This window comes from Anoplopoma fimbria, chromosome 10 (genome assembly GCF_027596085.1).
Source record: "Anoplopoma fimbria isolate UVic2021 breed Golden Eagle Sablefish chromosome 10, Afim_UVic_2022, whole genome shotgun sequence".
Lineage (NCBI taxonomy): Eukaryota > Metazoa > Chordata > Actinopteri > Perciformes > Anoplopomatidae > Anoplopoma > Anoplopoma fimbria.
In genome coordinates this window covers 7479313-7492891 of record NC_072458.1, presented here as the reverse complement: position 1 = coordinate 7492891, position 13579 = coordinate 7479313, and the positions used below count along the sequence as shown (strand labels likewise).

Genomic DNA, 13579 nt, shown 5'->3' with positions numbered 1-13579 from the left:
CAATAGTTTGAACCATTAATGTCAGGATTGAAAATTTTGAGGACAGATCATAAAAAACTTTATTTTGCAGAGAGCAACACAGGACGACACTCAAAACTCATTGTTTCAAAATTACAAAGTTCATCATATTAATACACACAGAAAATCTTATAGTGAAACTCAACATTGGGTCCGGTGGAACAGTGCAGGATGAGAATCTTTACTGCTACAGGAGACAAACACACAAAGGAACAAGAGTTAGGCAAACTTCTAGAAGTGGATCTACTTTTTTTTTTTTGGTATATAAAAATATATATATATATTGGTTAAATAACTTTTTCAAATATAAAAATGTCATAATGGTATGCTCTTTATTCTGCTTTCAAGCCATAATTTGCCACAACGCATTTATTCACGCACAGTGGACTAAAGTTTATCCTGAAACAAGCACCCCCATTTACTGAATTAAGAAACTGAGGTTGAATCTAGAGTCGCTTTGAATCGTGAATCGATTTTGAATTGAGGCCTCTAAGATGAGTAAATGAATTAAATCATGAGATAGCAAGAGATTCATACCCCTATTAATGTGTTGTTATATGTTGTGTATATTGTTTTGTGGGTGACATTTCACCTTTGCTTTCTGGTTCTGGACAGGCAGGTAGAGTTTAAACTCAGCTGGGAGCTCGTCCTCTGAGTACAGTCTGTCCGAGAAATACACTCTCCTTATTCGACAGTTAGCGTGGATCTGTGAGGAACATAGTTCAGAAATCAGCACCAGAAAGGAAGATCTACAGTCACACAAGTGCATCCGGAGACAGCTGGTTTCTAGTCCGTCTCTGTGCACAGACCTGTACTCGCAGCGTCTCGATGTAATTGGTTCCGTAGGCCCTCCTGGTGAAGTCCGACAGGTTGAACTGAATCTGGTTCCAGCCATCATCCAGCCTCATAGGCATGGTGCAGATAAACGGCTTCACTCGTGTCGTGCTTTGATAGTTACTCGCTCGAAAACGCCGGCGGACGTTTTTATCATCTAACACCTAAATGTTTTTTCAAGGATGGGGAGAAAGCATGAATCTGGTGACTGCAAGGAACGAACCCACACATAAGAATCACACATTCGTTTGTTCTGACACCAAGACATGGAAGCCCTCTGTATCTGCAGGAATCCTACCCTACCTGGACTTCAAAGGTGAAATATTTCTTGAGATTTTTGATGATCATAACGAGAAAGGGAAGCTTGATGCCCAATGTCTTCTTGGGGTCTGCGGGACATGTTATATACGTGGTACTGCAGGGAGTAGATGAAATAGAAAGAAAGAAGGGAGATGAATGAGGGTTACTTGAATGGGTTTACCTGAGCTGAAGAATCAGTTAAAAATAAACTCACCTGACGTTTGTCCCCTCCACCTCCAACACCAGTGAGTGGATGTCATTGTCTGTGATTCTCTTGATGTGACCATTCCTCACCTGTGAACACACAGAAATATAATGAGGTTTATATGAAGAAATCAAGCTGTGGCCTTTATTCCACTTGAGGCAGCAATAGGCCAAATGGTGGCACTGTAATTAACGCCTAATAACATGATTTTGAAAACACAGCTCACACCTTAAGCAGTATTGATTTGAAATTGAACACACATGTTCAGCTCAATGTGTGGACCATATAAGACTTTTTTTAAAAACACATGTTTGACATCTCCTCCTAAACCATAGGTCTGATTGCTATCAACCTTTCTGTGGATGATTATTGGACCAGGATAACAGGTCGTTGCTCAGCACAAAAATATACCAAAGTCACCAACCTTTGGGTAAATCATCACAAAACTGGCAGGATGTGTCCACAAGTATACCTGAAACATACCTTGAAAGTCGCTTTCAGGTCGAGAACAAGGGGGCTATACAAATGCAAAAAAAAGGGCGCAGCAAAACACAAAATCATATAAATCAAAAATAGTTTGACCATTCAATAAAAACTGTCCGGATAAGGCCATTAAACAATGACAGTTTGTCCTAACATTGCCAAACTTGTTGGATATCTTTAATTAACTCATTGAAACATCTGCCCAAATGCTGATAAATATGACTGGCAGGACTTTTGAGTGTGCAGTTACTGAAAAGCTGCATACATTGTCATGAATAAACAAGTGTGGAATCGGTGTAGCTTCTTCTTTAGACAGAATTAAACCAGCTGAGGTGAATTTGTTCAGCTTTTCAAAGCCCGAAACCCACTCACTCCTACCTGTGGCTTTGATTATTGATTTAAATAGGGCTTTAACCCAGAACGCCATATGTTATGTTATTAGTAGCCATATGTTACAAATGAGCTACTATAGTATTGACCTATAAAACCTGCATCAGTGAGGACGATGAAGTCGGTGAATAATGCCAAAACCTTTACATGTTGTTGTCTTGTGTCGTCTAGAGCTGCAACATTAGCAAATCTCAAATTGTTTTAGACAAAATAAATCCTCCACTGTTACTATTTTTACCTGTTGCTTGGCAACAGCGCCATTTCGGCCCACCTTGTGTCATGCCAACGTTAACATGTAACAACCATTAAGAGTTGGGGGCTTTATGAACTGATAAAAACAACAAGGTGGCTTTGATACAAATGTTTATCAGCGCCACAAAGCCCCTTCAAGTCAACCGAGATGAATACATGATGAATCATTAGCTACTGCAGCCTGTGTTTGGTTTCAAATGGCCAAGAAGAGGACACTTGACAGCACTACACAGAGGAGACACAGTGAGCGGATCTGTGATTAACCACACTTACCAAGTGGTGGACGGAGGCTTCATATGACACGTGAGCTGACACAGGCTCAATCAGCTGTTTGAACAATGCATCCAAAACACACCACACACAGAGAGTGCAGTTGTAACATCGCCAGGCCAGTTAGCTTTAGCACGGCTAGCTAACACGGCTAGAGCTGGTTACAGCTGCTCACCTTTTTGTCCCAGATCTGAAGGGGTTTGCTGCCGATGCTGTATAAAATGGACAAGAATCCGCTTTGAAACGTATTTTTAAACATCTTCCTCGCGCCTGGTCCACGGTGGTTGTGCACACGTGCGTCAGTCTGCTGGGTGAACTCGGACTGCTGCTCGCTAACAAGAGTTCCTACGTTTGTTTACAGATCTGGTTTCCGTCCCCATCGCTACCGGTTCCGTGTGGTACGAAAAACAAAAACGTTCCGATGCCAGAAGTGAACACGCTTTGGTTGAATATAAATCCGCCTCGCCGGGTGTTTTTATTCTCCCACACGTCCCCGCTCGGCACGAGTCAAAGCAGAAGGGAACTGTTCACATTTAAATGTTATTTCTACGAGGGTTCACCTCTCCATTACTTTAGTGTTGCTAGGGAACGCAAGCGCTTGGCGTTGTTCACGTCGGGTTCTATATGGTGACGCAACTCAGTCGCCGTGGCAACACAAAGCCTGACCGATTATAAACATTACATTAATCATAGAAATGTTGATGCATATATATATATATATATATATATATATATATATATATATATATGATATATATATATATATATATATATATATGAAATGGTCAAAACAATATGAGCTCATCATGGTAGCCTAATATACAAAATAAATGTGAATAGATACAGTACCAGTCAAAAGTTTGGACATTCTCATTCAATGGTTATTCTTTATTTTTATTTTTATTTTTTTCTAACAAACAAGTGCTCAACAAACCAGAATATGTTTTATATTTCAGATTCTTCAAAGTAGTTGAATGAGAAGGTGTGTCCAAACTTTTGACTGGTACTGTATATATATATATATATATATATATATATATATATATATATATATATATATATATATATATATATATATATACACATATACATATATGAACCACAAGTTCTTTTTTTAGAGAACGTATTTGCATGCCACAGAAACTTAATGTCACTATTATATCTCGTGTAATGAATTATTGGGCTGCATTACAATTTGACACACTGAACCACAAGTCTAGGAATATTTATATATTAAATCTCTGCTTCATTTGAGAAGTTCTATAGATGCATTCCTGCTCATTGTCAATATGGTCATAATTCTGCACTTCCATAAAGTTGTGGAGACAAAATATTGAAAATAATTGTCAAAGTGATAAAGCACATGCAGAAATGTCCAGACTTTAAATCCCCAGTTAGGATACTATTCTCTGTATAATGAAATTTGATAGCATTTGACCCTCACATGGTAAAGGCTTGCAAATGTATTTGTACCACAGGTTTTCTGTTAAAAGTCCAAGCAAAGAAAATCAAGAAATGCTATTTTCGGACTCGAGAAAAGCTCCTCCAGACATACAGAAAAAGTGTTGAGTGGGACATCCTCCTCTCTTTGTCCAACACTTAAAACAAGCTGAGCTAGGGATAGATCATCTGACAAAGGTTTCAAATATTTGAGCAAGCTGAAAAACATTCAATCAAACATTAGCCAGGACCTTTGCAACATATATCACCGGCAATGAATCATAAATCATAAGTCCATTTCTAGTCTCATAAGAACTGAAGATGAATGCATTCACTAGTATTCAGGTCAGCTCTGTGCTACGACAGTTTGTTTGACATTTTGTCATGTACTTTACACAGCTGCACCTGGACGCCCACAAAAACACACACATTCTGGAGCGGTGGCCATCTCTAGTTGTTTAGGTCACTGTGCTTTATGAGGTGCTGCTTTACTCCAAATAGTATATCTCTGTTAAAATAAATGCAAAAGACCTCCTCTCTCTCTCTCTCTCTCTCTCTCTCTCTGCATGTGCTCTCTCTATTCCTATAACTGTGTCTGTAAATTTAATTAAACGGGTTCACAGGCTGGCAGCTTTGTAAAATCATCTACAGAAACTCTCTTCTCTAATTGACTTAGGTATTTACACAGAGACAAACAGGTGGAGAAATACTTTTTCCCTTCAGACCCTTTCAATGTGGGACCACCCTGGAGACAGCTTTAAATAAACTTATTAAATACCTACTTGAGTGTAATAGTCCATTCCGGTCTCTCCTTCCTTTTGTCTCGTAAATACGAGATAGTGTTCATTTTTGCACATTTTTCAGTCAGTTTCTCAACTGCTATTTCAGATCCTGTTATTTCCAATCCAACCAGCAGTTGCCTTTAGTGTGTGTGTACCCGCTTAAACCTACATACTCACTATTTTTGCCTGTTTTTCTGACAGTTTCTTGTCAGCCTTTTTGGAACTGTCCTGGCCCCACAGTGGTGGAATGAACTCCCCACTGACGTCAGGACAGCAGAGTCACTGCCCATCTTTCGGCGCAGGCTGAAAACTCACCTCTTCAAGAAGTACTACCCTGAGCCTTCCTCGTAGCACTTATTGCATTCGTATTAGTTGTTGCACTTATTGTATTCGTATCAGTTCGTTGCACTTATTGTATTCGTATTAGTTTATTGTACTTATTCTATTTGTATTAGTTTGATGCACTTATTGTATTCGTATTAGTTTGTTGCAATTATTGTTTTCGTAGTAATTTGCTTCTGCACTATACTTTTGCTCTGGTTTATGCTTTTAGATGCTTGTTTAAGAAAGGAGATGCACTTATGACTTCTGGTGACTAGTAGTTCTCTTGAATACCTATGTTGAATACACTTATTGTAAGTCGCTTTGGATAAAAGCGTCTGCTAAATGACTGTAATGTAATGTAATGTAATGGAAGCTTTCTTCCTAAAAAATCTGAAGAGGCCAAAGAAGATAAAAATAGAAGGAAAGTAGAAGAGGAAGACTCTTTTCTACTGTATACTATTATATATTGTGTTTATTCCTGCATTGAACCATTGTGGGACAGGAGGGTGACATGAGAAAGAGATGAGTAAGAGCTCCAGCTGCAATCGTCCCGCCCAGAGGGGTTCACATCCCAACTCTCTACTCACTACAGAAACTATAGAGAACACTGGAAGACAGAAGAAGTAGAAGAATCATACGAATATCAGAAGAATACAAACATTAAAACTTTTAGAAGTTTTGGGAAGATCTACTGGACAAGGGCTTTTTCACTCTCTAAGTCTCCTTTGAAGGTATGTTTCAGAAAAGTTTTTTATAAACTGTTAAATGATCGATTGACCTTGTTTTTGTTTTTTTTGTTGAGAAAAGTTACTTAAAATGCTTCTTTCAAGCGCATTCTCCATTAGGGACTGGATGTCTTGAACCATAAGGGCTGCACCCTAATGGTATTTGGAGGAAACAACAACCTCTGATCACAGCAGTGCTTATTGGTTACATGCAGCACCTTTCTGTGAAAGCAGGAGCTTTCAGTTTACAAGATGACATGAAGTGAATTTTATTGTTCTTTACCGATTTAAGGTTTAGGTAAAAGCAAGTTTTGGAGACTTAATAGTGATTTTTATATGATCTGCACAATTATTTTACTGGATGGGAGCTTGACATGTAGAAGAAATGGGAACAAGAGTGTGTCAGAATTGTTCTTTCCTTTAATCCAGGCCCATGGCCATGTTTTATCTGACTGTCTGCATGATGATGAAGAGTGGAAAGCCCTTATTTGGCAGGACGTGTTAACAGGAGCTCATCCATCTCTTGTATTTATAAGGAAAGGAAAGACATTTTTGGGTGTCTTTCAAATAATACCTTAAACAGGGAAATACAGTTAGTGATCTACCTTTTTTTTTTTGTTACAAAGTCAGGATTGAAAGTGGGGAAAAAAGCATTTCTCTCAGGTGTCAAACTGTTGAAATTCATTCAAACCCTTTAAATGCTTTTCCTCATTTAAAGTAAACTCATTTACAACCCTGCCTCAAGGGAAGCAACATAAAGGAAAAAACTAATTTGAATTAACCCAACTTCGTCATTTTCTTTTGTTAAATAAACAAAAGAAAATGACGAACAAACAAAGTGGTGAGTGGAGACTCTGCTCCTACAAAGCCAGCTGGCTGGAAGTGCTGGGGCTTTTAATTTCAGGGACTCGGAGCAGGTGCCACACATCAACAATTAGGCTTGTTGACAGACTCCGCCCCTAGTTCACCTGTAATCCAACCAAACATTACGATTTGTTGAAATATCTTAATACAAGTTATATTTGAAATTAATACCTGAAATTTAGGTCATACTCATTTCACTATAATTAAACATGTTTTATCACATGAAGTGTAAGCTGTTAATAATGATTCATTTTTTAAAAATTAAATATTTAACACAAATTGACTTGGACAGGAAAAGTTGAATTATGAATTAGAAACTATTAAACTGTACTGTGTACTGCTTGTTTGGTAATTATATCACACTCCATTTCTGTCTTACATAATACTTTACTTCACATAACAGCTTAACACACTTTAGATGGAAATATTTGCTGCTATAGCAAGGACATAACAGCCAACATAACATGCACTGTATGAGCATCAAAGTTCTTTCTTTGCTTTGGAAAGGGTTGTTTCACAAAGCGATCAAACCACTATTTCTAAGGTCACATGTCAACAGATCCATCTTCATGACAAATTAGAAGACTCCAACTGCTGATGACGGCCATGTGATAAGTCTAAAAGCCCCAAAAAGGTTTTGGAATTGTGATGGCATTGTGAAACTACTGTACAACTCATTTGAGCATTAAACCTTAATAAGTACGAAGAAATTTATCGCGGCACTGCAACATATCTGCCTTTTTTTTTAGTAGCCTCCCTCTTTGGATTCAAATTTTATTTTCCAACATTTTATCTCTCCTCACTTCCTCTAAGCCAAACCAGAGTTCCTTTAGAGTTTTTGGTCTATTGTTAGCTTATTGTATAGTTATATTCAACTTAAACCTCTTGAAAGAGAGCAGCACTTTAAAGCCTCCCCTTTCTTAAACAGGATGTGTCACATTTATCAAATTTATGTGACTCATTTAAGACAAACGTATATCTCAGGTTCAACACATGTGTCAAGTGTGCATTACATACCAGCACACACTGACATGGTTCCTATCAATATGGTACACTGTGTTTAGCACACAAGGTCACTATTCAACTTTGTTGAAAGTGTCACATCCTTTTAGAGCGCGTATGAAGATGGACTCAGCCATCTCTACAGTACGAGAGGACGTTGTTTATAAAATGAGGATTTCTGAAGTCTCTCTCTCTGGATTAACTCCTGCTGATGTTGACCACTATTCATCTCTAGGGGTCATTACTCTTTCTTTTTTGGTTTTTAGTATGTGTGCGTCTTCCCACAAGTTGTTCCAAGCCAATGAGAGCACATTTCTTCACTTTAGACTTAAGCTGTTTAAGTTTATTTATAATACACTACGACTGACTCCAGGGTATAAGATTAAGGCATCTTTCTCTTACAAACATCATGGGAGTTCCTTTCATTAGTTTAAATTCCTGCTGGGTGATGGTTATAAGTAGACAGCAACAACAATACTAACATGCTTTTAGTCTACATACAGATGAGTTTGGGAGATTATACAAGTTTATATCTTCACTATAACAAAGACACAAGTGTTTCAAAAGTAATTCCATTGCTATAATGAGTCGTATAACTGCCAATTGAGAAAAGCTAATATTGACATCCAAGGAACTCAAGTCAGTAAACACATCACAAAATTGACTTGTATGCAGATGATGTATTACTCTTCTTATCAAACCTTCACTTCATTGTTTCTCAGTGGAAACAATGGCCGCCTTCTATCAGAATAAATAAGAACATTTATTTTTGCACACAAGCTTCTCCATACCTATATGAACAGTGAATGCATGGTTTGTCAAAGCAATCTCAACCCTTTTTTCTGAGCTTACATCTTTAGCACACTGGGGTCACTCAAAGCACTTTAAGGGACTTCTCTTCCATGTGGCTTTAAAGTTAGGCTTTTTTGTTGTTATTCAGTAGACTAATTTCTTCTTTTGTTTTGTCTTGTCTTTTCTTCCCTTCTCCTTCTACTCAGAACCCAAACCTGTCATTCATTCATCCCTTTAAACCAATGGAGAGCCTTCTTACCAACATCAGCTCCACCACCACCACTAAGTCTTTTCTGCCCCTCTTGACCCCGGACCCAACTAACTGCAGCGCCTGGGACCTGCGGTGGGGGGCACCATACCTGCATAGGTTAGCCCACCTGGATGTGCAGCTGTACCAAGACTTCTACACTGTGTGGGTTTCTCTCATGGTAAGAGGGGATACAAGTTAGTAGGAGAAGGGATCATGTTAGTCAACTTTCCAACGCAAATGAGCCGTGGTTCATGTTAAAGAAATACATGTAATATAAAGCCTATTTTTTAAAGATTCATGGCAAAAACAAGATTTTTTCAGAATTTAGGTATGTTAAGGAGAGAAAAAAAGTGTAATATGACTTGGTTTGAAGTATGGCCACCTTTTCCTACCCTGTATAATATCCACAGTTGTATTCACAGTACTCCATTTCACCATGCTGCAGGTGTGTAACTCTCTGATGCTGGTGGTTGGGGTGGTCCTCAACAGTCTGGCTCTCTATGTCTTCTGTGGGGCCTCCACCCACTCCTCCGCCTCTGTGGTTTACACCATAAACCTTGCTGTGGCTGACCTGCTGGTGGCACTGTCGTTGCCCGCTCGCATCGCTCTGTACCACAGTGGAGGGAACTGTGTGGCCTGCTCCTACGTTCACACCTTCAGCTACTTTGTCAACATGTACTGTAGTATACTGTTTCTGACCAGGTGAGTTGGTCACTCTTTCATTCAACATTTAAAATGAAAAAACCTATCAGCACAAACCTTTTATATATCTTATTTTCTGTGTGACTTGCCTTCCCCCCCTCCTCTATCAGTATCTGCATAGATCGGTACCTCGCTGTCGTCCATGCGTCCAGTACTCTCAATCGATGGAGGACCACAGGAACAGCCAGGTGTGTCAGCGCCACAGTTTGGTTCATCGCTGTTGTGGTCACCTACTCTTTCCAGGTGAGGACACATGCACTACAGATAAGTACACGGATAGATCTTCAAACTGTGGATTTAACAAAATAAAGGAAAAATAAACAGTCTCCCTAACTAGGCTTCCTTAAAGGAATAAAGCAGAAAGAGCTCTTTTAGACTTGATTTGTTGGGATCCCTCTCTTGCTCCCTACAGACCACAGCGTTGGAGTTCAGCTCCTCCTGTGTGCTCCTCCCTACCCTCTTCTACCTCACCATCCTGGAGTTCCTGCTCCCCCTGCTGGCCGTGGTGGGCTTCACCCTGCGCGTCGCCTGTTTTCTCTCCTCCACCCAGGGCCTGATGCCCCAACAGAGCAGGGCGAGGAGGGCACGTGCCATCAGGCTGCTGGCCACCGTCCTGGTGGTCTTCACCATCTGCTTTGTGCCGTTCCACGTCCGGCAGGTGCTGGTTTACTTCCGGGTCAAAGTCGGAGGGGAGGGACTAGGACAGGGGGCGGGGCATGTACTCGCCTATCACATCACAGTCACCCTGAGCAGCCTGAACAGCTGCTTGGATCCAGTGGTTTACTGCTTTGTGACGGACAGCTTCAAGAGAGTGTGGAGGACAAGGAGGGGAGAAAGGGAGGGGGACGGGGAGGCGGGGCTCACAAGTGGGGGAGAAGGGGAGAGGAATTCAGTGAATAAATGCCCGGGTACAGCACTGGCAATAGCTCACAGCGTGGCCACACTAACTTTCACGAGCTCCCCCCTTTCTGCTGCTAACATGGAACATTCCAACCAAAGACAGGTGACCCCCTCAACAGCTGTGAGTGTAAAAGTCCAGAGACAAAGACTCGCCTAGAGTGATTGATAAACAGATACAGAAAGAGATTGTTGGGCTGGAAAAGAACGAACTGAATTATCAAGGCAAGATGTAAAAAAAACTGAAAAAAAATAGATACCACAAATTTCTCCTTTAAATGAAGAAAGCATCCCTTCAGTAGCTGCCTCTCTCCATACATCCCTTCATCTCACCATGTGCTCGTCTTATCGTTCCCTTGACCTTGACCTCCTGATGCTAGTGAGTGAGAACAAATTCTGGACCTCTAAGGGACGGGTTTGCTGGGATTGCGATAAGCTCGTACTGTATGAGAAACCAGATGCTTCATTAAACTGTGCAAAAAATGACCTTAAGACAGAATTCACAAATATTGAAAGATCTAGAATTACAGTTCTGTCTGCCAACTCATGTGGAGTGGGTTATTATGAAACCATAGAGTATATACAGTGCTGAAATTTGGCCACACTATATGAGCTCAGCCTGTAAAACCAATAGCAATCTAATACAACAACTCAGCCATCAATTCAACTTTTACAAGGATAGTGATGAATAGTTTTGAATGACACAATCAGAGTGATTTGTTCAACTAAATGTTTTGTTTTTGAGGTTGAAGTTACTGATGTTGAACTGGACCAAATGTAGGTGTAATGTTTTGCCATTAGTGGGGGCGTTGTAAATCACACATTTCAGTACAACAACAACTGCAACCCCAGTTATGAACATATAGTTGAATTAACAAAAACTGTCCATTATCATGTCATGTACTTCATTGCATTAGATTGTATAGGTTATAGTGAAAAGTGTTGACTACTTAAGTAAAGTAGTTCACAAATGTTGCCTCATATTTATGGGTATTTTTTTAGTAAAACTTCAAAAAATATATAATTATTTAGGACATAGGACTGTAATTAAAGCCTCATCATGTAACCATACAATCTCACTTCCCATGTTTCCTGCCTGTATCTTCATTGTAACTTGTCCAGTAAAGGCCAACATACAAAAATGCAAATGTAGTGTTTGGTTTCAACCAAGTAATGTGGCCAAATTCTGACCTTTTATATGGAAACCCTAAGTTGTGCGCTGTCTTACCATTTATCTCACTATGTGTGACCAGTGTTGCTATGTAACGCCGAAAGAGAAGGTTAGAAACATTTACAAAGAAAAAATGACGTCAACGACATTAAAATGCGGAGTGATGGAATGAAAGTGTTAGAGAGCAAAACATTGGGACAGAGTCATGGTCAAAACATTAAATAAGCTAGAAGCAAAGCTCTCTTGGAAGTATAAACACTTGTAACAGTTAGTTTCTCAAGTACACAGTGAAGCTCTCTTTGTTTATCATTTTACAAGTGTCTAAATGGAGGGGTTTCGTCAGCGGCACACAGAAAACATACATCTCTTAAACACTGACTTTAAAGGGAATAATGAAAAACAAACCACTAATTGAGTTTGAACAAATGTCTCATTTTATATTCCTGACATTTTGGAGGACATGGTCAGGTGATGTTTGCAGGAACAGACAGCAAATGTGCTGACAATATTTTTGTGTTGTTTTAGAAAGTTAAAGCTTCCTATTTTTCCACTTGTGGAAATTTTTGAAAGCACGGAACAGAATCAAAGGTCTAAAAACACGGTTCTTGACTGTTGACTACAGCCTCACAACCATTGCTTGTTCTTTCCTCTTCTTACTTATTAAAGTTTTTTTCTCTTTGTGTTTACGTTTCCACCATTTTTTCAGATTTTTATTTGAGGATTTGTTAAATGTAAATTTATTTTTCATTTAAACCTATGTAAGTATATAAAATCTTATACTTTGCTGTAGTAAAAGTAGAGTTGTTCCTGCACCTTTAACACCACTCTTCCCACACTTCTATTTATTAGTAGTTACTTTTAATTGTGGGATTCACCAAGACACAATATTTAGCTGCTGTTGCATTCAGTGTCACTCTGAACTATGTATGACTTTGTACATAAACTGCCAAAAATGTCAGTGAATAATATTGTATAACAGAAAGACAGTAAAAATCAGCTTGAATCAGATCAACAGAGCCCTCTTGTTCCACAAGAGGACAGTGTCTCACCACAGCACCATCTCACTGGGATATTATGTAACAGTAAATTGAATGAAAACGGGCCTAGGAAACAAATAATTTATATATACCTTAAAATAATCTGACAATTTATTCAGGCACATGTAGCAGCTGCTCAGTATAATATATAAAAGTTGACCTGTGCAATCTGTGTATACTGTTATAATCTCTTTTGATGTAGCAAATAAATGTGGTAAAGGTTCAATAATTGGAGTCACGTTTTTAAATATTACATATTAGAGAAGAGCTGTTCAGTCATGGTAGCAATGTAAGTCATTAAAGTGACTGTAATTTCCCTTTAATCCCTCTAAAGGGGCCGCAGGTCATTACAGTTCACTCAACATGATGTTCTGGCCCTGTAATGTTATACCTCTGCATAAGTACATCACTCTCACACTCACACTCACACACTTGCCATCAGCTGGTCCTGCGGTCACATGAGTCTTGACAGGACAAATTTGCAGACACACACCAGTTTCAGGTTCCCTCTCTGGTGTCTCTGTATGGAAAGAGAGAGGGGCTGTGACCATCAGTGTATGAGAGTTTACTGATCTTCCCCCTTCTCTCTCAGCAGTCTGACCACACGGCATCATGGGAAACCAGTAGGCTGCTTCGAAAATGCTGTGCTTAATACTCTGAGTGAAATTGACTTGCTGCATTGCTCAGATCTGTGGGTAAAACAATGAAATTAAAAGTCTGTAATGAGGGGGAAATTACCAATTTACTTAGAGTGGTAAAAAGTTCTTCAGAACATTTCTGTTAACATTATCACCATCCTTTTAATCCTCTTTAATACATTGGCTTAAATCTTGCAGAGTGC

The 13579-nt window shown here is 39.3% G+C and overlaps 2 protein-coding genes across 2 annotated transcripts; one reads left to right on the top strand and one right to left on the bottom strand.

The window, feature by feature from the left end:
* Window positions 1-41: 41 nt before the first annotated feature.
* cfap20 (cilia and flagella associated protein 20) lies at window positions 42-3247 on the bottom strand. Its single transcript, XM_054606232.1, has 6 exons — window positions 2928-3247; window positions 1367-1446; window positions 1156-1267; window positions 828-1016; window positions 611-724; window positions 42-205 (listed from the first exon to the last, which is right to left on the bottom strand). The coding sequence occupies exons 1-6, from the start codon at window positions 3009-3011 to the stop codon at window positions 200-202; spliced, it is 585 nt and encodes a 194-aa protein (XP_054462207.1). The 5' UTR covers window positions 3012-3247; the 3' UTR covers window positions 42-199.
* Window positions 3248-8006: 4759 nt separating this feature from the next.
* LOC129097649 (G-protein coupled receptor 20) lies at window positions 8007-10690 on the top strand. The gene is made up of 5 exons (XM_054606556.1): window positions 8007-8033; window positions 8888-9109; window positions 9377-9633; window positions 9744-9876; window positions 10046-10690. The coding sequence occupies exons 1-5, from the start codon at window positions 8007-8009 to the stop codon at window positions 10688-10690; spliced, it is 1284 nt and encodes a 427-aa protein (XP_054462531.1).
* Window positions 10691-13579: the final 2889 nt, after the last annotated feature.

Coding starts and splice junctions, on each gene's coding strand:
- LOC129097649 (XM_054606556.1), top strand. CDS start 8,007: ATGAAGATGGACTCAGCCATCTCTACA. Junction 9,110..9,376: donor CTGTGTGGGTTTCTCTCATG/GTAAGAGGGGAT, acceptor ACCATGCTGCAG/GTGTGTAACTCTCTGATGCT. Junction 9,877..10,045: donor TGGTCACCTACTCTTTCCAG/GTGAGGACACAT, acceptor TGCTCCCTACAG/ACCACAGCGTTGGAGTTCAG.
- cfap20 (XM_054606232.1), bottom strand. CDS start 3,011: ATGTTTAAAAATACGTTTCAAAGCGGATTCTTGTCCATTTTATACAGC. Junction 1,268..1,366: donor GTGGAGGGGACAAACGTCAG/GTGAGTTTATTT, acceptor TACTCCCTGCAG/TACCACGTATATAACATGTC. Junction 725..827: donor TCGAGACGCTGCGAGTACAG/GTCTGTGCACAG, acceptor TGTTCCTCACAG/ATCCACGCTAACTGTCGAAT.